The sequence below is a fragment of the Enoplosus armatus genome, chromosome 1 (genome assembly GCF_043641665.1).
Source record: "Enoplosus armatus isolate fEnoArm2 chromosome 1, fEnoArm2.hap1, whole genome shotgun sequence".
Taxonomy (NCBI): Eukaryota; Metazoa; Chordata; class Actinopteri; order Centrarchiformes; family Enoplosidae; genus Enoplosus; species Enoplosus armatus.
The window spans coordinates 22320069-22342200 of NC_092180.1; the positions used below are offsets into that span (position 1 = coordinate 22320069).

The 22132-nt window shown below is 39.8% G+C and overlaps 1 protein-coding gene across 2 annotated transcripts; it reads right to left on the reverse strand.

Annotated features, from left to right (window-relative positions):
- Nucleotides 1–1379: 1379 nt before the first annotated feature.
- slc12a4 (solute carrier family 12 member 4) lies at nt 1380–21342 on the reverse strand. 2 transcript variants are annotated; one of them, XM_070906274.1, is made up of 24 exons: nt 21207–21342; nt 11928–12025; nt 11710–11841; nt 11197–11343; nt 10737–10791; nt 10283–10413; nt 9915–10156; nt 9238–9452; nt 8457–8621; nt 7950–8048; nt 7785–7842; nt 7506–7680; nt 7101–7219; nt 6800–6898; nt 6497–6616; nt 6239–6343; nt 5147–5315; nt 4323–4518; nt 3842–4011; nt 3273–3386; nt 2895–3002; nt 2470–2657; nt 2147–2280; nt 1380–2019 (listed from the first exon to the last, which is right to left on the reverse strand). In XM_070906274.1, the coding sequence occupies exons 1-24, from the start codon at nt 21340–21342 to the stop codon at nt 1928–1930; spliced, it is 3267 nt and encodes a 1088-aa protein (XP_070762375.1). In that variant the 3' UTR covers nt 1380–1927. The 2 variants fall into 2 exon arrangements, with proteins under 2 accessions (XP_070762375.1, XP_070762366.1); XM_070906265.1 differs by having other exon boundaries at nt 3255–3386.
- Between the last annotated feature and the right edge of the window lie 790 nt (nt 21343–22132).

The window sequence follows — 22132 nt, forward strand, 5'->3', positions numbered from 1 at the left end:
AGGTAAACAGTTCAGTTACTGTGCCACTAAATGCACAGTGTTGCATTATCATCATATTAAGACCATATTAAGTATTAATTGCTATAATATGACTAGTATTTTATGAAGCGCTTCAACAAAATAGCACAGGAAGAGCAGTTTATGAACAGATGTTTTTTTTATTTCATCTTACAGCATAATATGATATGGAAGTTTACAAAATAGTGTGTGTATTTTAGTGTGAGCTAAATTGCCCTTTGGCCAAACAGAGAATTACATTGGTGTTTTTCTTATTTCATTATTAACTCAGAATAGCAGTTACTCAAAGCAACAGTGTGAAAACCTGCCCTGATAAGATTCAGATTTAATACTGTATTGCCAACAAAGTTGATAGAAATTTGCTTTGGTAAAGGCACCATGTGCATGATTTTCACATAACCACACAGCTTTGATTTAATCGCCTCATTGCTCTTCAACAATGTATACTCATACTGTAGCTTCACTGAAATACTGCCAACATAAAATTTCCATTTAAAGAGTGTATTGTGCCAAATGTTCTATTAGCAAAAACTTGTATTTGGATTGCTGGCAAGTGGTTTAAGTGGGATAATCCACTCCAACCTATGCTGTGCTGAAAAATAAGAAAAAAATGTTTTTATAAAATTTAAAGTGAAGCAAAACCAGGAGCATTCTTAGCATTGTGTGATTTGCTTTTAATAACTACACACCGTGTCATGGTTTATCCCTTACATATAAAACACTCTTGGCTTGCACAGATTGTCTAGTCTAACATTTGTTCTCTACACTGTATGCTGGCCTGAAATACTGATCATATGCAGCTTATTAAAAAAAGACCTGAAAAGACACAAGACAGGGCGTGAAAGTCTCATGTAGCTGAGATCAGTATTGCTTAAAGTTGTAATCCTTAATATTTCAGTCTTGGTTGATTTGGCGACACCTGTGGTGACTGTGGTAACAGAAAATGGGGTTTAATATACTAAAGCAAACATTCCTTGAGCAGCTACTTTGTCAGAAATACAAGACAATAGCAACTGGTGTGTTGTGTTAACAGTACAACCAAACACATTCACGCTGTAGGTATGCGTAGTTAGGAAATTTGAATCCAGAGCGGGAATGGCGGACTCCACCACTAACAATAAAAACTGCCATATAGATATAGATATTTAAAATGGCTATTGTAAATACCTTTAAAAAATGTCAAAAATGGGGTTTGATTTCATGAAAATCTTAAGGATTATACTTTACATTAAGACATTTTTTTGTGTGCAGATATTCTTTTCAGGTCTGTAGAAAAATTACAAACGTAACAGTTCAAAAGTCATTCATATACATTTTTTTCTCTTAACAACAACACAAATGGTCATAAATTATAAATCTTTTTAAAAACTTTATGATCTCTGGCATTTGACATAATTTTCTTTACCTCAGTGGGGACATATTGAAAAAATAAATAAATAAATAGAAATGTGCTTCCAAAATAATCAAAGAGCTGTTTAGAATAAAAATCTACCATACTATTGAAAATGTTCTAACAACAAGCATACAACTCAAGACAGTTCTGTCTGCCAAATTGTCAAAAATAGGTTTATTATCACATATAAAGACATATTTGTGATCTATAAATAAGAAAATTATTATCTAGAGTTTGTGTTTGACACACAAGCGTTGATTTCTGAGGGAAGCTTTCATTTGTGAAGAATAGCAGAGCCGTGAACATACAGGTGGATATGTACACTAATGTGTCCCATTATTCTCCAAGAATAGAATAAACCTCTTTTGTACTCAAGTCCATACTTCACAATAAAAGTTCAAATTCATGCATCTACCACACTGTCTGGCAGCAGAGCAGGTACGGCCTAGTGTCCAGAGGTGGAATGTATTCTGCTCTGCGGCAGATGCTCATGATGATGTAGCAGCTAATAATTGGTCATGAGTAGATAGTGATAACCTCCCGACCTCCACCTCGGACCAGCAGTACTCTTTCCAGGCCTTCAGTCAACACCTCCAGAAACTCCATATCTGACGTACAGGTTAAAGAAGTAAAACCAACCAAACAATAGCCTCCACGCTTTGTATGCATACTGTAGCCCTGCTGCTTTGAAATGATGCAAGACCACTTCTGTTTGATCATATTGGCAAAGGATACAGTTCTCATCCCCCTCTGTGTTTCGAGGTGGCCCTGGCATGTTGAGCAGCACTAATCGAGCATCATGGGACCTGTTGACTATTACCTCATTCAGCTTCACAGCCGTATGCATTCGGCGCACATTGGACTGATCCCTGAAGTGCAGCAAGGGAGAGAGACACAGAGTAAAATGGATTTGAGCTAAAAAGAAACTTCTTTGGACTATTTCAAAGCAAGCTCTCACTGTGTCAAACAGAGAAACAAACAGCATTAAACACCACAGGTTTTAATGGTTAAATGAGAGGCGGTGAAAAAGATGCTGAAGATAACTGAATGCGACTCACGGTTTGAGGCTCATGAGTTCTCTGAAGTTCTCGGGTGCATTGTTCCTGTTCCTCCTCTCAGCCTCACACTTCTCTCTCGTCCATGTCATCTGAACCTTCTCTGGAGGAGCCTCCACCACCTCCTCCTCCTCATCTGAGTATAGACTTCCCATACGCACCAAAGAGTGTCTGTCCTTAACCAGCTGGGCCTGAAATGGCCACGGGAATATTATGAGGCCTGGTCGTCGATATACTGTATGTAACTAACACTGTCACTCATAGCAATTAACAGAGCTAAGGTTGAGCAGATTAAAGTCCCAAATTGACCCACTACAGACAACCAGTAGTGAGGATTCAAAACATGAAAACATGGAAATTCAGTGATTTATCATGTGTAATATATTTTTTTTTAATCTGTAAAATATTTCAGGAATAAACAAACCTACCTCTCTCTGTCTTTCTGCACTGGACAGCCTCATTTGCCTCAACATCTGGGACCTCTGCTCCATCATTAACGTTCGCTCATAGGTGTATGCTGAGATGTCACTGTCATGCTAAAGTACAAACATCATTTTAGTGATAAGTCCAACTGAAACGTATTTGTCTGTTGAACATGGACCATGAAATGCAGAGAGACCATGAAAGCAAATTAATTAATTATTTTTTGACCATTTTCTTTGAAACAAACACATTTGTGGCATCTTGTAGTAAACAACAAACTTGTTTTGTTTCAGTATACCATAATGGACATCTGGTCTTAGCTGGTTTTAGCCATAAAAAAGTAATTGTATAAGAGGGATGCTCACCATCTCCACCACCTCCACCTCAGCCTCTATTCTCAGCTGGTAAAGGAACGTGGCCAGATCTTTCTTCATCTGGATGCTGTTGTCATCCATCTGGGCTACAGTGAAGATGCGCATCTTGCATTTCCTCCAAACCTAATGCAAATAAAGTTATTGCCTAACGTGTGATGCCATATGCAATGTTGAATAGATGTGAATGTAATTACTCACAGAAAACATACTTCAAAATAAAAGTTGTAAAAAGCAACATTCTGCAAAAGGGAAAGCCCCAAATAACATAAAACTAAAACTAACAAAGACTATTAAAGGAGAGCATGCACGTTTGGAATGATTACATTTCAAAGTTTGTTTTGTTTTTATTGTAATTAGAGATTAGTAAGTTATCCATACATTCACAATTTTGGAAACACTTATTTTTTTGTGTGGTCTTTCTAAATATAATTTGAAAATGCTTAAAATGTTATAACTTTTTAAACAGCATTCAAACGTTCTCAACACACTGCATCCATTCTAGAGACCATACAACTATATTATTTATAAATTCTTAAATAGCTTATTGGAGTAAAACTCAAAGGTAGCTTTGATCTCACTTTATGCTGTTTGAGCAGGAAAGGCAGCAGCATTAGCATCCCCCCATCATGGACGATCCACCACACGTCAATGTTGCCATCTGTGAAGCGTTCATGGTTGCCCGGGTAGAAGGACACGTTTTTGGGCACCATTAGGGCCAGGTGGGCAGCTGTTGTGCAGCGGACTGTGTCTGAGTGGCGAGGAAAACATGGAGGCATGGATATTAACTGTACTGCATAAATGAATACTGTATAAACAAATTTAGCTACACCCCACATTCAGTATGAGTAAGATGAAAACAAGCACACAATGTTAAATACTATGTTGATTTAGCTTATTCAGGCACCTTACAAGTTCATAATAGTGTGGCATTTGTTTAGTACATGAGCATTTAAGTATAAAAAAACTACATTTGTATCCCTTAAAACATTAAGGCATTTCATATTTAGGGGTGCCGTAATACTAATTGGGCGTTGAACAGTATTTCAGTGAGACTCTTACTGATAAAAGTCTTCCAGGCACGAGGATCCTCACTCTGTCTCCAGCCATACGGCCAGCCCATCACCACAGTGTTGTGCTTCATGCCCCCAAGACCACAGGACTGGATCAGATGGACAACACCCTCCCGCACCTTCGATGCCACTACAATTTGGCAGAAACCCTTGACACGCTCGATCTCCATCATATTCTTAATAGCCTGGCAGAACAAATGTCCATGATCACAATAAGCAGATATTTAAAGTTCTAAATGAGTTATAAATGGAAACACATTTTCAAGGAAAAGTATCTAAAGTTCATATGTCTGAACAGATTATAGTGCATGCCATACATCATAAAGATTTAGGTTTTACTTTCACTACCTCCCTGTATTGCACAAGCTCTAATGATGACTCCTAATACTGCTCGTATAATGCATGAATATTGGCTCAGTGAATTGAGGAAGATTTGGAGGATCTTTTCTCCATTTATTGTCACATAAACAAGAGCAAACTTTGCTTCACTTGTTTAATTCTTTCCCAAACACATCCCATTATGAAAAACACTACGGCACCAGTCCCCTATTTTAATTGAAATGGCTCATTGACACCATATTGTACTGACAACAACAAGCTGTTTCCAGCCATGCCCTTTATTAAAGTGACAAAAAAACAGTTGCTGAGGAAGAAATGTCACAAAAATGTAAAATTCACGTTGAAGCATGTATGCGCTTCAATGTTCTTTTCAAATTACAAAAGGTGTTCATTTGTAACAATTAGTTGCAGCACAGTCAGCAACACAGAACAATAGAGAAGTGTGTAGAGCATACATCCCTTTTCAGTATTTACCTGCTCAGCTGCCTGCATTTCCCCATAGCTGTCCAGGAAGTTGCCCTGGACGACAGAGCCCACAATGGTCAGACCCTTTCCTGCCTTCAGCTGCGAGGCAAAGGTGAGCAGTCGGGGATATTTTACATGGAGGTCCTCATCCAGCTTCAGCAGCACCAACAGCTGAGGTCTGCGGTGCACAGAATCAAAGGTATAGAGAAAAATGATGTTCATTGCATGCAGTTGTACAGAAAGCACAGACATACGCTGATGCTAGAATTCATCTATCAAAACAAGATTAACTGAATGGTCATTGTTATTGGGGGAGGATGTTAGATATTAATAACTGAATTGTTAAATATTTGACTTTTCAAGTACCAGTGTCAAGCAGTCATTCTATGATTTGCAGGTCAAAACACATCTAGATTTCTAGCTTAAAACAGGTATACATCTGGTTGAAATGTGAACATTGTTAAGACATCTAGGTTACATATATATAACTGTTGCTCCTACAGCATTTAAGTCAAAACTATCCAGACAAGCTATTGTGTCACTGTCATTGCATTAGGAGTGAGTGGAAAAAGAGAATGTGCAACGTCAGAATGGTTATATATTACAGCAAAAGGTAGCATGCTAACTTACTGGAACTGCCCAGTAAGCATGCTTCTAGTTAAAAAAAAGCCACAACTTCCCAAAGCTGTTTTACATACGTACTTGCCTGATATTGTTTACTCATTGTGTGTCAATATAGCAGCTGGTAGTAAATCTCTAATATGTTGCTTATGTTGTGTTGTATTATCATCATTCTCTTTTCTATTATTTCTGAAGTGCTACTGACAGGATTTTGATAAAAGTTGCAGCTTCTCACTAATCCATTGCTTATCCATTTTTAAAATGACACTGACTGTGAAACAAAGTAACTAATTAGTGGTGAGAGGCTGTCTGTGTGGGGTTCTTCATGCTGCTTCATGGATAGCATTTGCACTCTTCTTATAACTGAGCACAGATGTGTCAGAGCTTTTATATCCCAACATGCAATGTGGCTCTCAAAGATCCAATCCAAAGGAGTTTTTGTGGAGACATTCAGGGCAGCTCCCGTAGGCGTAGCTGTACCTCCAGTTCTTGGTGTGCGGGGGTCCAGCCTCTAGTCTTAACAGGGCGTATCGTGCAGCGCTAAGGGACAGTCCTCTTATACCGTCTCCCCACTCCTTCTCTGCTCTGTTGTTGTTTGTGAGTGGAAGAGACGAGACACAAACATAAGAAACGACAATTTAAGTGACCAGCTGTCCACCAGCATCCACTACAGATATGTAAAAGTCACTTCATACCACACAAGAAAAAGTGCAAATGCTTATTAGACTCCAGACATACCCCTGGTACTCAATGTACTTGTAGATCATCCCAGCAATGCCCATGGCCACAATAGCATAGTACCAGGAGGAGATGAACATTAGAGCCAGACACATACTCATGCCAAGGAAGGACAGAGCCCTGTGGGTGTGACGTATAAAGCCTGAAGTTATGTTTTGCATACCAAGAACAGGAACATTATTTAAGTATTCATAATGCATTGGTCTTTCATGAAGGCAGCTGTAGCATAAATCGTACTGAGGCGGTGATTTGAATGCCTGAGACAGCTAGAACAATGTATCTCCACCATACACCTGTACTCACCAGTGGTAATATTTAAACCTTGGCCTCCAGTTGGGTGTGCGCAAAAGAGTCTGAACTGCACAGGCTAAGTTCACAAAGAGATAGCACATCAAGAAGAACCTGATGAATAAAGACAAAGAGAATCTTCAATACATTTTAAGTAGATAATATCGTATTGTCAGAGGTGTAGTTGGCCTTAACCAAACAGGACAATTAAGAAATTCATGCACACAACGTGTCAGAGAAATCAATATGTGGGGTGTGTGCAGTATATACTTGGCATATGTCATAGTCTGGCATGTGTGTATGTATGTGAGCTTACATGGAAAGGATAGGAGCCACCATATCCAGTGAGGCAATAAGGATGCCCAGCTCAGCTATGAGACCAGTCAGTAGTAGTGCCCATGTAGGCTCTCCGTTGGTCTTTCCGTGACCAAACACCTGAAACAAAAAATTTGAAACCTTCACGAGCAGCAATGCAAATGACTTTGTTGGTACTGTCTCACATTCAAATAAGCATGCAAGTCAAATATTAACAAAGGAAAACATTTCCAGCACAACATACTGAATGTTATCACATGTGTTGGAAATAATAAGGAACAGACTGTGGTAACTGTTGTTGACTGTGTGTCCATCCGGAGCCATTTCTGTCTTGCAGCAAGTTAGTAAAATGGCATTGTTCAGAGAATTTGAAGTAGTTACACAATGTGTCATTAACAGTGTGTACCCTGAGGAAAGGAATGATGTTGTCCTTGGCAATAGCCTGTAGAAGCCGGGGAGCTCCAGTGAGCGACTGCAGGCCCGCCCCAACCGTAGAGAAGAAGGAGCCAATGACAATAACCCACGGAGACGGCCAGGAGAGCGTTCCCACCACCAAGTTTTTTCTGACGGCATCCCCAAACCTGCAAGTACATGCTGACTGAATTAAACTTTTATGATGAAGTTATCTTTTTCATTATTTACAAAAAGGGTTTTGATAATAGTACTAATTTGCATATGAACTTACTTGTCCCTAAGGACTACTCCTTCAATACAAGACCCAAAAAGGACCACAGAACTCAAATCTGAATACAAGAAGTCAAGGAGCTCAGATCAAATCTGCTTTCCTGTCCCATTCGAAGGAGTAAGATTGTTAGTTTTATTGTGTATGTGGTCATCAAAATAAGGATACAAACAAGGGAAGTAGTTGTAATTGCTAAGATAGTTCCCACAGGGATGGACTTCTGGGCATCACGGAGATCACCAGATCTGTTGGAGCCTGCCATGATACCTATAAGAAAAAGTAGACAAAAACAAAGGACATGTAAAAACTGTTTAACTATGCCCTCTACTGGCTGAATGATGGGGAAATTTAAAGCTTCCCTATTTTGGTGCATTTGTGGAGCAGTTTCACTGTGTGCAAGTTATTTCTGTAAAAATTACAACAAAGCGGGTATCTAAAGTTACAATTTGCATTAAATGGCTTGATATTGCATAAAAAATAATGTCTGCATTTTATAGATTTAAGTTTTAACAGATCTACCGATGAATCTTTACACTTGTTGTCACAATGATATCATTAGCTAAATGATTTCAGATTTGAGGTAAACACTTTTGGAAAAATTTTGGTTAATCATTTCATACAGACTGAGGTTTGCGCCATAACAACACTTTTTTCTTGTTTGTGACGTTGTTATACCTGTGGCAGACGGGAAGAAGATCCCCACCAGCAGTGTGAATGATGTAGCGATGTCTGCTGACACATACATGCCAAAGTTCTCCATGGCACCATGGGCATCCACTGACTGTAGCCCCGCTTTCTCTAAGATCTCCCCTTTCTGCTGGTAGTCACCCCACATGTTTTCTAATAACAAAGACATTTAAATATTTGGCAACCAAGTAACATAAGAGGCAAGTGACATTATATCAGAAATTAGAAATCAGAAATCAGAAACTGTTTATTGCCAAGTAACATACATTACAAGGAATTTGCTGTGGTCTGAAGGTGCTATTGTTTTGATAACAAATAAGTAGAATATAAAAGGTAAAATAAGAATAAGAATAAAAATAAGATAAGATAAGATAAATAACAACAGTGCAGGTAAAGTGTCCAGTAGGGGGTGGGTGCGTTAATGTAACGCAGGGGGGACAGGGGTGATGTACGTTAATATAACGTATAACTAGTGTTTGTGTTCGGGGGGGTCAATGTAAATGTAAGTTTGTCAGGTGTATGTTATTCATGAAGCAGGATATTTCAAAATATAATGGTATAGCTTTCTAATAAGTTTGCCACAAAATGATTATGGAAAAGGCAAATTGACCTTGAATGGGTATACTAACACTGTACTCTACCCCTTAATCAGTCTATGTGTCTATAATAATGATATATATCCTTGGAACATTAAGAGTTGTTACCTTTATCATCTAACACAATCCAAGGCTATATACTTAACTCTCTAGCCAATTCATGATAAATGTACCTCTAATAATCCCACTGCCCAGTCCAGGGATGCCCTGTATCTCTGTCACATTGTTCTGGATGAAGTAGTCATCACACTGAGCGCTGCTCATGTTCCCCGGCAGACAGAATCTGTCCCACAGCTGACTGGGCACTGTGATGTTGCCCTGTATCACTGTCTTAGCACACACATCAAAGAGATCCCTCACCAAAGTCCTGTTTCCAAGCATGCAGATCCTACAGCAATAACATGGACAAAAATACAATTATAACTCTGTTAGTCCTCACTATTTCCACCACCATCATCATCATCATCATCATCATCATCATCATCATCATCATCATATTCCTCTTCTCTATCATCATAAACAAAAGTTAATTCAGTGTCATTTCCACATGTTGATGCTTATAGGATGGACTGTGGCCTCAAAAGAAAATATCTTATCAATGTTTGATTGAAAATCACACTGCGTGTAATTTGTGGCAGATAGAATCATAACAAAACAGAAAAAAGCAAAATAATAATAGAGACACATGTATACATGTGGAATGAACATTTCACACAAAATTAGCACTCTCTCCCCCATACAAATCTAAGGTCCCCATAATTCACACTACTTCCTGTTGAGACATATTCTTCTGATTCATTCATTCAGTCATGTCATGTTTTATTCTAGCAAACCGTCTCTGCAGACTTACGAGAATTCTGGCGGATGAGTCATGGATTTGAATGCCCCAGCATAGATGGAGACAATTGAGATAATGACGCAGGCCAGGAAAAGAGAGGCCAGCTTGTTGACATATTTGACTCCTACAAAAACCACCACAGCCATTAGGCTGAGGCAGATAGAACCGTAGACTCGCATATTGTTCAGCATGGCGCTGTCACTCCCAGGGGGGTCTGTGGCGTGAAAGATGGCCGCCTGGGGGACCAGATATTTCTGAGGAGAAACAAATTACACATGTAATTGCTGAACAGTGTGAGAGACAGATGAGTGTTTAGGGATCATATCTTAGAATACAAATGTGAGCTGGAATATAACCTCAGAATAATATTTTTGACTGACCAAAAAGATTTCGATGGCCCCCAATATGTACATGGCAGAAGCAAAGGTGGTGCCCAAGTAGAAGCACAGTCCCACAGCTCCTCCAAACTCGGGTCCAAGGGAGCGTGAGATCATGAAGTATGCCCCTCCAGCTACAACAGTAAAACAAACTGTTACATACAGAAAGCCCTCATTTTATATTACATGCAGAGGAAATAACAGTACATTTCTGCTGCCCCCAAGTGGAAGAATATGTAATGGACAATGAAACTTCTACATCTATTCAAAGCAGACCGGACATACCAAGGTCCTGCAAGTAGTTATTTGAAAAGCAGTTTATGTCCCAATAATGCCAGTTCAGTTCTGAACTATTTTACAAAATCTTCAAAATCAAAAGTATGAATAGTAGTTACTGAAGGATATGTGCTGGATAAATGTATTCAGAGGGACTTTTTCATTGAATACAAAGTATTACCTGGAACAACACCATTCGTAGCAATGGCACTCATTGATATGGCAGTGAGCATTGTCTGCAGAGGAAAGGGGGAAAACATGATTAATATGGAAAAGGTCACACATACAGATGTAACTGCAACTTGTGGGCGTTAATATCTGCTCATCAAGTTGACAGCTTAAAGCGAGCACAGTTTCCATCTAAGAGAGCATATTCCTAAACATTTGGCATGTGTAGCCTGGGAGTTAATAAAACCACAGTATTTGTTATGTAAGAAAGGTCATGGAAGCATACTCAGTAAAAAGCACAAATCAAAGTGACATTCTCTGCCTTTAATAATTGCTGCTGCTTATGCAACCATGCGGATTGTATTGACTGGTTTAGCAATAAAAGCTGGCCCACATTGTTGGTGGAATCAACCCAGTGTAACAGTGTGTATGTGTCTGTGTACAGTACATGATGTGTGTGTGTGCATACTAACACAAGAGCAGCACATCAGGACAATCAGGAGGGACTGCATGATGCCAGCCATCCCAACAATCCACGTCAGCCGCAGGAAAAGAATGACACCAAAGATGTTCTGGAGACACGGCAAGTAGACTCCCATCAGAGTGCCCATGTTGGGAGACTGACAGAGAGAACGAGGGAGAGAAAGGGGGAGGGGGGGCAAAGAGAGAGAGGGGAGATTATTGACCATGACATTTCAGGAAACAAGTACATTGATCACTAGTATTGATTGATGTACTTTTTAAAGGTCATTCAATCACGTTATCAGCTCTTTCCATGTATTCAGGTCTTGCACAGCCACAGTCTGACTGCAGAGCATGCAAAGGCATGAGCAATTAATCAACAAGTCTTAATATAAAACTAGAACTTGGACAGCGAGGTAGGGAGAGAGACAGAGGTGGAGGATAATGTTTCTAAACCTCAAAACACAGGGTACACGTGATAAAAACAGTGAGGCATAGTGTGCTTCTGACTCCTGACTCCTGACCTTGGGGGTCTTCCTACGTGAGGCCTGAGCGCTCTCTTCCTCCTCATGCTCCTTGGCTCCCTGTGTGATGCTTGTGTAGCTGACCAAGCGGCTGAGCAGAGAGGAAACCTTCGGCCGGATGTCCAGCTCTTCCTGGGAGGAAGAAAAGGGCCAGAGGTTAAAGGAATGAGTTTAAGTCTACCATCTGACAGAATTATTGGACAGTAAAAATAACAGACCTCAAACAAAGCCAGGTTCCTGTCATAGAAGTCATTCTTCTTGCTAGCAGCATCAGCACTGTTGAGAAATGGGCTGTCTTCTTTATGATTCCCATGTCCTATTAGAGAGAGGAAAAAGGACTTATGGTTAACAATACACACTAAATTGCTTTTTGGATAACCAACAATTTGAGATACGCCAGGGCCAAATAATATATATTTTCCTGCCAGTAAATCAGGCAAACACTGCTCTTAGAGATATATTGGAGGCATCCTGGTAACACATACACTGTAACTGCAACATCATGTCATTGTGCCTCACATGATACGAGACATGATTTCTATGACTTTGTAAAACCTGCAACTAAAAAAATGTAGATAATGCTAAATTAAATCTCTCAAAAACACTAGAATACAGTCAATTATTTGTATAATTAAGAATGTACAATTTATGCTGTGTTGTTTTAGTATTTTATTTATTTATTTATTTAAATTAATACAAACAAATATGGACATGCGATCATTTGGTTAAAAGAGTCACAATTACAATCCCAATCACTTTGGTTCTTTCACATGTTATAGAGTCACATGGCAGTAAGTTATATAAGTTTCATATGCAACGTGTCAATAGGGATTAACAGTCATTGATGGATATGTAATAAAAGTGGTTTTAGTCAATGTCACCAATTTGCATGAAAAATAAAATAAGATCACGTGCTAGAAACAAACTATTTGTAACTATTTCTAGATTTCATTTAGTCAAACTAAAGAAATATCCGAGTTTTCAAAGATTGTGAAATGTGTGGCATTATTGAGTTAAAATCTCCATTAGGACAAGAAATAACAACCCAGGACCATTGCCTGTAGAGTAATTAGCAAAACAAAGTAGAAAAATAGAATTATATACCTATACCTGTTTTTCAGTGGAAATCCTTTTCAATATTCAGTCAGCTTTGAACTGTCTATTGATTATAATTCATCTCAATAATCCCCATGTAGCAGTAAACTTTAGAAACACAAGTCATGCAGTGACGCTTCAGTGAAAGGACTAAAGCAGCACCGACCAACAAAGCAAAGTCCAAGTGATAAACAGGCAAATAATTAGATTTCACTCTCATTAACTTCTGCTTTTGAAGAAAAGAATCAAGCAGAGACGAGCACAGTGCCTGGGGCAATTATTGCACGCAAAGTAGCACTGCACACACATTCACACTCACAGGCATGCACACAACTCATTACCTAGAAATGACCTAACCTTGGGTTATTAGAGCATGTCAACTTTAACAGCAGCATCTCAGAACCCAAATTAATCCTGCAACAAAAAGTCTGCCAATTTACCAAGTGGGCATGAAATAGAAAAATATTCTCAGCTGTGTTGAAAATACATCTTCTTTGTTGCAAGTGAGCTTCAATGCTGGTCTTCACTCACCTGTGTTCTGTGTCCCACTGCTGCTAGTATCACTGTGGGTATGCATAGTTATGTGCTGTGTGCAGACTGCAACAGAGTACGCTGTGCTCTAGCTTGGGGAATTGTCGATTACTATCCAGGACACCCGGTCACCCATGGTGAATGCTCATTCAGGGACCAGCTCTAACACATGGTGCATGGTGAGGGGGGGTGAGAGGTGGGGAATAGAGGATACAGTGGTAACTCACTGACTTGCAAGCACACACACACACACACACACACACACATACATGCACAGCGCTTGCCTGCTCATGGGGATATAAGAGCCTTGGGTTGGATTGAAAGTATCTCAGAGATCTGCAGTATTACAGTATCTGTATTCCTACATCCAAGTCATTATTCCAAGAAACTAGCAATAAGCTAAACAATAACAATAACAATAACATATGATGTTGAAAGACATGACATGATGTTTCATTTCTTCATTAAAGCAGGGATTGTTTTATGTCTAAATGTCTAAAGGATGTAAAGACCTGAAAAAATGAGGTGATCATTTGAAGCACGAAGGCCAAATTCCTATCGGTCAAACCATGACAACTACACAGCTGGATTGTAGTGAAGTCTGGGAAGAGATAAGAGTAAAAACTATGCCAACACTGTCCTCTAGTGTCAACTTGCTGTCAGTGGCATGGGATGATAACTCAATGTCTGTGTTTGAAGCCACAATGAAGGGAGACTACTGCAGTTGGAGCAATGCAGATGGATGTTGCCTCATAATTAGCCATAAAGTGAGATATATTCAGTTTCCTGGCAGGAACTGTTACTCAATCAGTGCTGCTCCAAACACTGTTGTTCTGTTCCACATGACTATCCCAATGCTAAAACCTAAAATAGTTCAGCCAAACCAAAGTCACTTTAACAATGAGGCTAAGGAGACAGTGGGGGTCTCTTGTTAATAACCTGACATTAAATATCTGATTAAAAAGATTAACTGGCTTGTTTTGAAGGCACACAAAGAGTCATGCTGAGTGCACAGAACAGCACAGAGGCTTTGCTGCAACGTGTACCAACATGTCACTTGTGCCCCCAACAAAACAGTTCACAACCGGTCCACAGCCAGAAGATCAAAGACTGTCTTTGCTGTGGGACTGACACATTTACAGAAGGGTGTATCACCGTAGAGAGCTTAAGCAGGGGCGTACATGACCTTTTCTTTCTGCTGACTAACTACCTGCAGACAAGCATTCAAGATATTCTATCTTTTTACTCTTTATTGTTTCATTCCGAGGATTCGTTTTGTCAAGAAAAAAAGTATAAAGTGTTGGTGAACACTAGATACGGAAATATGTCACAAAATAAATGAATAAAACCACAGAATATTGAAAAGACAAATATTAACACACTGTATTCATTGGCCTTTTAGCCAGATTGGAAGTAGCTCCAGTCCAAAGCAAAGGTTTTGACAGACAGCCTATGTGTCAGGGGTGTCATTTGCCGTGTATTTACAACCAGATCAATTCCCAGAGAAGATGCTACGATGTCAAGTCTTTTCAAAGTACAAAGTTCATGACTTCTAATCAAAAACACACTTCTCTGGGCAAATCTACAAAGACAAAAACAATGTGCTTTATGATCAGTTATAGGTCCAACAATAACCTTCCAAGCAACTCCTGCAACTTCTTCAAGACTTTTCACCACACAGGTCATCAGTTTACTTTATCTAGACTGCACAGTGGACTTGAATGGAATATTTGTATTCAGTAGTTTCAGTAGTAGAGTATTCAAGAGTTTTAACAATGATCTTTCAAATGGACATTTTCAAAACCACAAATGTTCAAGAGAGAAAGAAACTTCATAGTAATGTGTCTGCACTTTTGAAAGCCGATTAGACATGGAAAACAATATTGCTGTCCATTAGCTTCTTACGGTCTGAAAAAGCCTCTTTGCTAAACTTGCTCTTTAATAAACATTTAAGACTTAACACTGAGAGGCAGAGAAGTCGTACAGATTAGCCCACTCTACTTTGTGCAGTAAATTGGCAAGAATGTTCTACAGATTATGTAGTGTTTGGAGGTGGTGTGTGTGTGTGTGTGTGTGTGTGTGTGTGTGTGTGTGTGTGTGTGTGTGTGTGTGTGTGTAAATGAGAGAGAGGGAGACAGTAAAAGACAGTATATGTGCATATCATTTGCTCCTTCTGCTTTTATACACTGCATACCTTCCAAGCATAGCTAGATGTGACGATGTCACTGGGTTGGACAAACATGATTCAGCTGTTGGGTGGAAGCAGCTCAAATGGTTCAAGGGTAAACTTCTTCTCTATTGTCCACTGTATTCAGCTCGTTATATATTTTGAAACGATTCTCCCCACTCTCAGTGCCACTCTCACATCTACCAGCTTTGCTTTTTCCAACCATCTGCATGAGGCAAAATACTAAATAAGCAATCAATCCTAAGACTAAGATAAACTTTGACATGACTTGTTTGGAGTATATGTGGAAACTAGTCCAGTTCTACCAACATGAGCTGAAACTTCAATACTCATAAGAAGGAGCTGTGGAAGTCCAAAATCTGACAAAAGCAAAGCCCAGTCATCATGTGTTTGTATACAGTACAGAGCTGACCCAGCTAACATTATGTTAGTTACAGCATGGTGCATCACTGTGGAGGCAGAACACAACAACGTGAGGCATGGTATTTGTCATAATTGCAAATAACAACATATAAGTGGGGCATGCCGAGTGCACCTATCCTCCCACATTGGTGCAAGCTGAGGGCAAGCCAATAAAATACCATATTTGAATGAATGCAGATATGTTCATGAAAATGTTTGTTTAATAATGAACTGCCCACGAGGATTAAGTCACTCACAAATGTGGTTATTTACATGTATTTATAGATATAAATATAGTTAAAAAAGGTCTGCACAGTATATTTCAGCATATACTGTCATGTTGGTCATGAAAAATCAACATAGTGGGTAGGCATATTTTCTAAATGCACATTGCTGGGCAATGCAAGTAAAAAAACAAAAAAATTCTACAAGCTTTATATTAAGTTCTTTGGTATCATTGTACTCTTTCCTCCTCCCTCGCCATGGCAAGAAACAATGTAATTCTGTTGTAGTAATAGGCCAATGTAATGGCTGTGTTTCATGCAGAGCTGCATCTGAACGGAGCAGAGGAATGCTAACCTGCTGAGTCGTAGAGCAAAACTTATTAGCTTTGATGTGTGCTAATGATGAGAAAAGGGCGTCAGCTCAGTCTGATTACCTCAGGGGGAACAGGTGGGCGGGAGGAGGTGAATCGTACAACAGACTTGCTAAAAGACACAAATGAACTAAATGCGTATGTCAATGGGTGTAGAACTAATGACTAGACAAACCCCAAGTGTGGTCTGTACAGGAGAATTAGCTTTCTGCGTTGTCTTTGCTGAACGGTTTCATGGACTTAATGAAGTTTAAGCTGGACACTTGCTGCACATGCACATATGTTTGCTTTGTGTGAACGTTACATGTACAGATCATAGAATGGTACAGTCACTGCCTTGTTTATCTACACATTATCTACTGTATGTTAATATCATAAACGGCAACCTACATTGGAGGTAAAGTGCCGGCTGTACCCAGTCATGTCCACAGAGGAGGCTGGAAGAGTAGTACATTTATTCCCCCTACACTAATCTATTGCAACCTGACTGACAGTACTTTCCATGAAAATTAATGAAGGGAAAGTGAACAAGGAGATCCCCTACAACAAGTAAGTAGTAAGAAAGTATACAGTGATGTTATCCTTGTTCAGAAATAACACTCCATAATCAAGTATGAGTTCTGTTATGGTACTTTCAGTTCAGCCCAGGTTTTGGGATCCACTGGCTTCCTTTGTACCTAATGAAAACACTACTGTTAATGTATGAATATTAAACATTTTAGGGACAGGCTTTTGAAAATGCACTAAAGTAGCACCTTGGCGCATCTTTGCTTGCAGTTACTTATCCTTGCAGTACTGCATTTGTATTGTTTGCACTGTATTTGTTTTGAACTGATCTGTTTAGTGTCAAAGTGACCCATGAAGGTCAAACTCAACGCATTAAATTGCTGGGAGATCCTCAGGAAGACACAAAGGAAGGTACACAAAAAAACATCTGAGCTGCTCTGCTTGCCCTGTTGTCACTTGGATGCAAATGAGCAGACAGAACAAAAATGGCAGATGATTGGATGGAAAGACAGTTGCAACATTTTAATTAAAGCATGACCTTCTTTATCATCTATGATGATGGTGTGTATTTGTTCTATCACTGTCATCAGCTCCACATTTGCTGCTCCACCACAGTGTGTTTATCGCTCTAGGTCTATCTGAGTGGCATGCCAGACAGCATGACAGGAATGGCCGCTCTGTTCTCCTGAATTAGAGAGGGAACGCACAGCAGCATTCTCCACATCATCCGCTCAGTACGTAAGTTTCACAGGACCTGTTTAGTCTGAGGCCAATACAAACAAAATACATACTTGTACTACATGGTTATATGATTTACCCAGACACACCTGCACATTTTAAAAATAAAAAGAAAGGTTGCACTAATCAAAATGTTTAAAATCATCAAATGGCTACGGTCCCAGTTTGCAGCTAAAAAGCTCTGTTAAACCCTGCGCTACCTGCTCAGAGCAAAAGGGCAGGGCGACTAGCTGTTGAACATAGAGAAGCATTTAAGCGTGAAGAAAATGAGACAGATATCTTTCTCCAGAGTTGGTAGTGACCAAATATTGGTCCAAATAAATTCTAATGTTGCTCCTTCTGCTGGATGTGTAACACTAAAGGTTTGCATATCACATTCGTTGCAACAACTTTATATGGTGATAATATGTCAATGTTGTGTTTACAGTTTGTTCCGCTGGCCAAAATAATCAATGAATGCAGATCTAATGATACAAAAATAAACAATCAACAATTTGCCATTGCCAGCAGTGTATTTTTCCCCAGTCAATATATTACAATGTTCAGTTTTCAGGTTTTTCAATTTGTTCAATTCACAACAATGAAATACCTGAGCTGATTATGTCACAATAGAGGACCAATTGTTGGGTGTCAATTATCAACTTCCACTCATTCACAAATGTGCATACTAACTATGGCTATGTATGAAAAACTATGAATATGAATGATGATATGTTTGTAAGAAGGAAGAGGTATTTGGTGATCATCACTATATAAATTAAATAACTGTTATGTTTATAGGAAAAAGAAATGTTACCTGTAGGTATATACATTTAATTTCATTGATGGGTCATTTATTACGTCACTTTATCTATTTCATGGGATATTATTTTTTATTTGTCATACTCTATACCTGAAATCTCTATGTGCCTTGGCAAAGGGCACTTAGGCTGTTACAGACATAAAATAGTGTCTCTTGCTCACTTTTCCTCCTAGATTCCTGAGAGAGACTGTTGTGATGTTATAATTGACAGATCATGCATAAGAAATTATATTGCAAGCCGATTAGGGCACACAGACAGAAGATGAACAACAAAACATTATATGGCTGCCACTTGCCCCATATTTCCACAAATGTTCTTTCAATTGTCACTTTCAAAAGCAAAAGTTGGAAGCACTCATCCCAACTGGAGACACATTTTTTAGCAGAATCTTTATACTGTCTTTAAAAGGTTCAATCTTTTGTTACCTTCTGATAAAATGGGGGAAACAAGATTTTAACCAGCTATTGGTAGCAAAATAAGGACAATTTGTGTTCAAAGCAGACACATACTGTATGTTCTCATTTTCGCATTTTATGTAGCCACAAGACTCAGCAACATACTTTCCTCCCTGAAATGTGAAGGCTATTTCAAGGTAGCTGCTCTTGCTCAGGAGCACAGAACTGTTACAATGACCACAGTGTTGTTCCTGTGCTGTGGTGAACAGAGCTAAGTTCACAGGCTGAAACAGACTCTGCACTGTGTCACTTCCTCCATGCTGCAGACGTCACACTGTAGCTGACACATACAGCATGTAGCATACCCAAGCCCACCACTCCCATGATGAAATCATCTAGTACATGCAGCAACTTTTGGGCTGTTTTTCCACAGTGAATACTTTCCCACCCAACTTTCTGCTTAAATATGTCACAATGCTGCATGCAAAACTGAAGATGGAGAAATAATGAATATGTATATGCCAAAAAAAGGTTCTTTCTGCATGTGTTATTCTTCGTCTTAAATAAAAAATATATATATATTTTATAGAACATATACTTAAAATAAGGTATGATGCTTATAACTTTTATCCAAACACAGCAGAGATGCTTTGAAAATGCAGTCAACAACAGTGACCTGAGTAGCTGTTACTGTTTAGTTCCCACATGTGTTTGAAACTTAATGGCAACAAACTGTGCCCCCTTTGCTCCATCTCATCATTCATCATGGTCTCACTTCCTTCTTCTTCTTCTTTTCCTCCTTTTCACCCTGTCCATCATATAGTCATCCTCACAGCTGTCCACTAAGTTTAATGGTTGTTGTTGTTCTTGGGCTTCAGGAAGCTCTCTTCGGGTGAGTTGGAGAGAATTATGACAGCAGGAAGACAAGGGAGACAGCGATAAGCTTGTGTGAATCTTTGAGGGTTATATCAGGACATCTGCTTTTCTCCTCTGCCATCATAACCCAAGTCCTGCTTAGACAACATTTGAGCCTTTTTAACAACTTCTAAAGCACTGTTACATACACTATTTTAAGTGTTAGTATTAGCTTGCATTTCTGCTGTCCGAGAATGCCATTTGGCTCTAAAGGGAGACTTCCATGCATTCCAGAAATATACATATAGACAGCTAGGTCAACATGTGCCGAGATTCCTTCTTATGCTTCAAATATCAGTCCACTTGAGCTCTGTGGCTGACTGAAGCATAGATAATCTCATCTGCATTGCTAGTTTTCTTGGAAATGTATAGATACACACTCACACATTTATGGACAAACACACAGAAATGCACATGCATCCCATCCTTATACACACACTGGATTTCAATTCAAGTTTATAGCGAGAGGGGAGGGGGAGAGAGAGAGGATGGCCAGTCAATGTGTGGGTTTGTGCCTAGCCCTTGGTAAAGCGTGGGTGCTCAATTTGAAGGCCACGCCTATAAGCGTCTTTTATTAAAAAACTCTGTTCCCAGAGTTGGTTCACTCCCTCAGCCCACACAAATCAGTGGTGCTCTCGCATAATCCTACCCAGCGACTACAAACTCCTCGCTCCCCTCCTTGTCCTCCCTTTCTCTTCTGTCAAGGACTGAACCCCCTCTTTCTATGCTGATACAGTGGAGAAACAAGTGTGTGACGGTGAGAGACAAGCTGAGGCAGAGAAGCGAGGAGGGGGAAATCTGCTCCTGTGTTGTCGAGCAGCCAGTATCTGTGAAAGGAAATCCTCCCCTGGCACAAAGAGAGCTCCATCTTTTGTGCAAGGAAGCACTTGAGGCCTTTTCTTGTTGTGGCAGTACCGGCCCCCCTCACACAGTCCCACCCCTGTTGTGCCTTTCCCCACGGTTCTCACCCCTTTCATTGTTTTCCCTTTGTTACATATCTGTCCCTGAATCTACTTTAAAAGGCTTGCACAGCCAGGAAAAAATACCCAAAAATGATAAAAGAAGTGTTTCTACAACTTTACCCAAAGTGAGCTGTCAAAAACAGACCTGCCTGCTATAGGAAAATGGCCCTGGAGAATTGCCATGGTAACCATACAACCAGCTGTCCAGAAAGCTCTCAGGACAAAGCAAAGCTTCCCCATGCCGTGCTGGATCCAACTCAGGAAGTATCACTTTTAGGATACATTTTTCAACTTCAAAACTTTCACATTAGTCACGTTGTGTCCAAGCTAAGAGATAAAGAGCTTAGCAAAAGTTGTGAGACTTACCATCAGAGCTGACAGTATCTTGATGATCAGGGTAGTCCTGTCCAGTGTCCCTGTAATCCACCCAATTAATCCCCTCTAGACTGTCGTAGCTGGACTGTGCTTGATCCTTCACTGGTACCACTGTGAAGTGAGGCATGTTTTCATCACTATCCTCTGCGTCTCCAGCTCAGACTCAACATAGCAGGCTAGCTGTTAGCCAGCCTCAGTTCAACTCCCACTAATGGCAACTACATTCCACTACACTGCGCTCACTTCCTCTGGAGGGTATTATCATACTCCCCGCCCACAGGCCAGCCCCTCCTGGTCTTTTTGTGTGAACAGAAAGGGTATGGAGGCCACAGGGATGCATTTGGAAAGACCCCCCCCCCCCCCCCCCCCAAGGAGAAGGGACACAGTTCTGATTGAGAAGTTAGCGTTGTCATCCCTGAGTCATGTAGATGAGAGGGTGAGAGTGTAGGGTGACCCCTTTCTGCTGTCTGTGTCATAATGACAGCTAACAGAGTGAACCATGTCTGGTCAAGGTTCAGACAGACAGTCCTCTGTGTATGCAGGCCTTTCCCAAAAGACACAAACAGCGACGTGGCAGTTTGGAAAATATTCAAACATGGAGTGGAAAAGAGAGGGAAGGGCAGATAGAAAAAAACAGAAACTGATTCCAGCCACCATTCCAGCTGTTCAAACAGCTGAAGAGTTGTCATTTTAACCTTTGACCCCATGGTCAATCAGATTTTGAAATGTAGTTGCTAAATAAGTCATTGTTTAACAATAAATGTTAATGTTAAGTATCATATGTGATAGCACAGCAGTGAATTATATATATATATATATATATGAAGCTATGAGGAAAGGCACAGCAGTGAACTGCAGTAACATCACTAACAGAGGGTAAAGTTTACCCTCCTCTTCCCAAGAATAGTTGCTACTCT

Excerpts from the sequence above, each read along its gene's own strand:
- slc12a4 (XM_070906265.1), bottom strand. The coding sequence starts at position 21,342 with ATGCCTCACTTCACAGTGGTACCAGTGAAGGATCAAGCACAGTCCAGC. Across the intron at positions 12,026-21,206 it reads AGATACTGTCAGCTCTGATG|GACATGGGAATCATAAAGAA; the intron begins GTAAGTCTCACA and ends TCTCTCTAATAG. Across the intron at positions 6,617-6,799 it reads AGGTTTAAATATTACCACTG|GGCTCTGTCCTTCCTTGGCA; the intron begins GTGAGTACAGGT and ends TCACACCCACAG.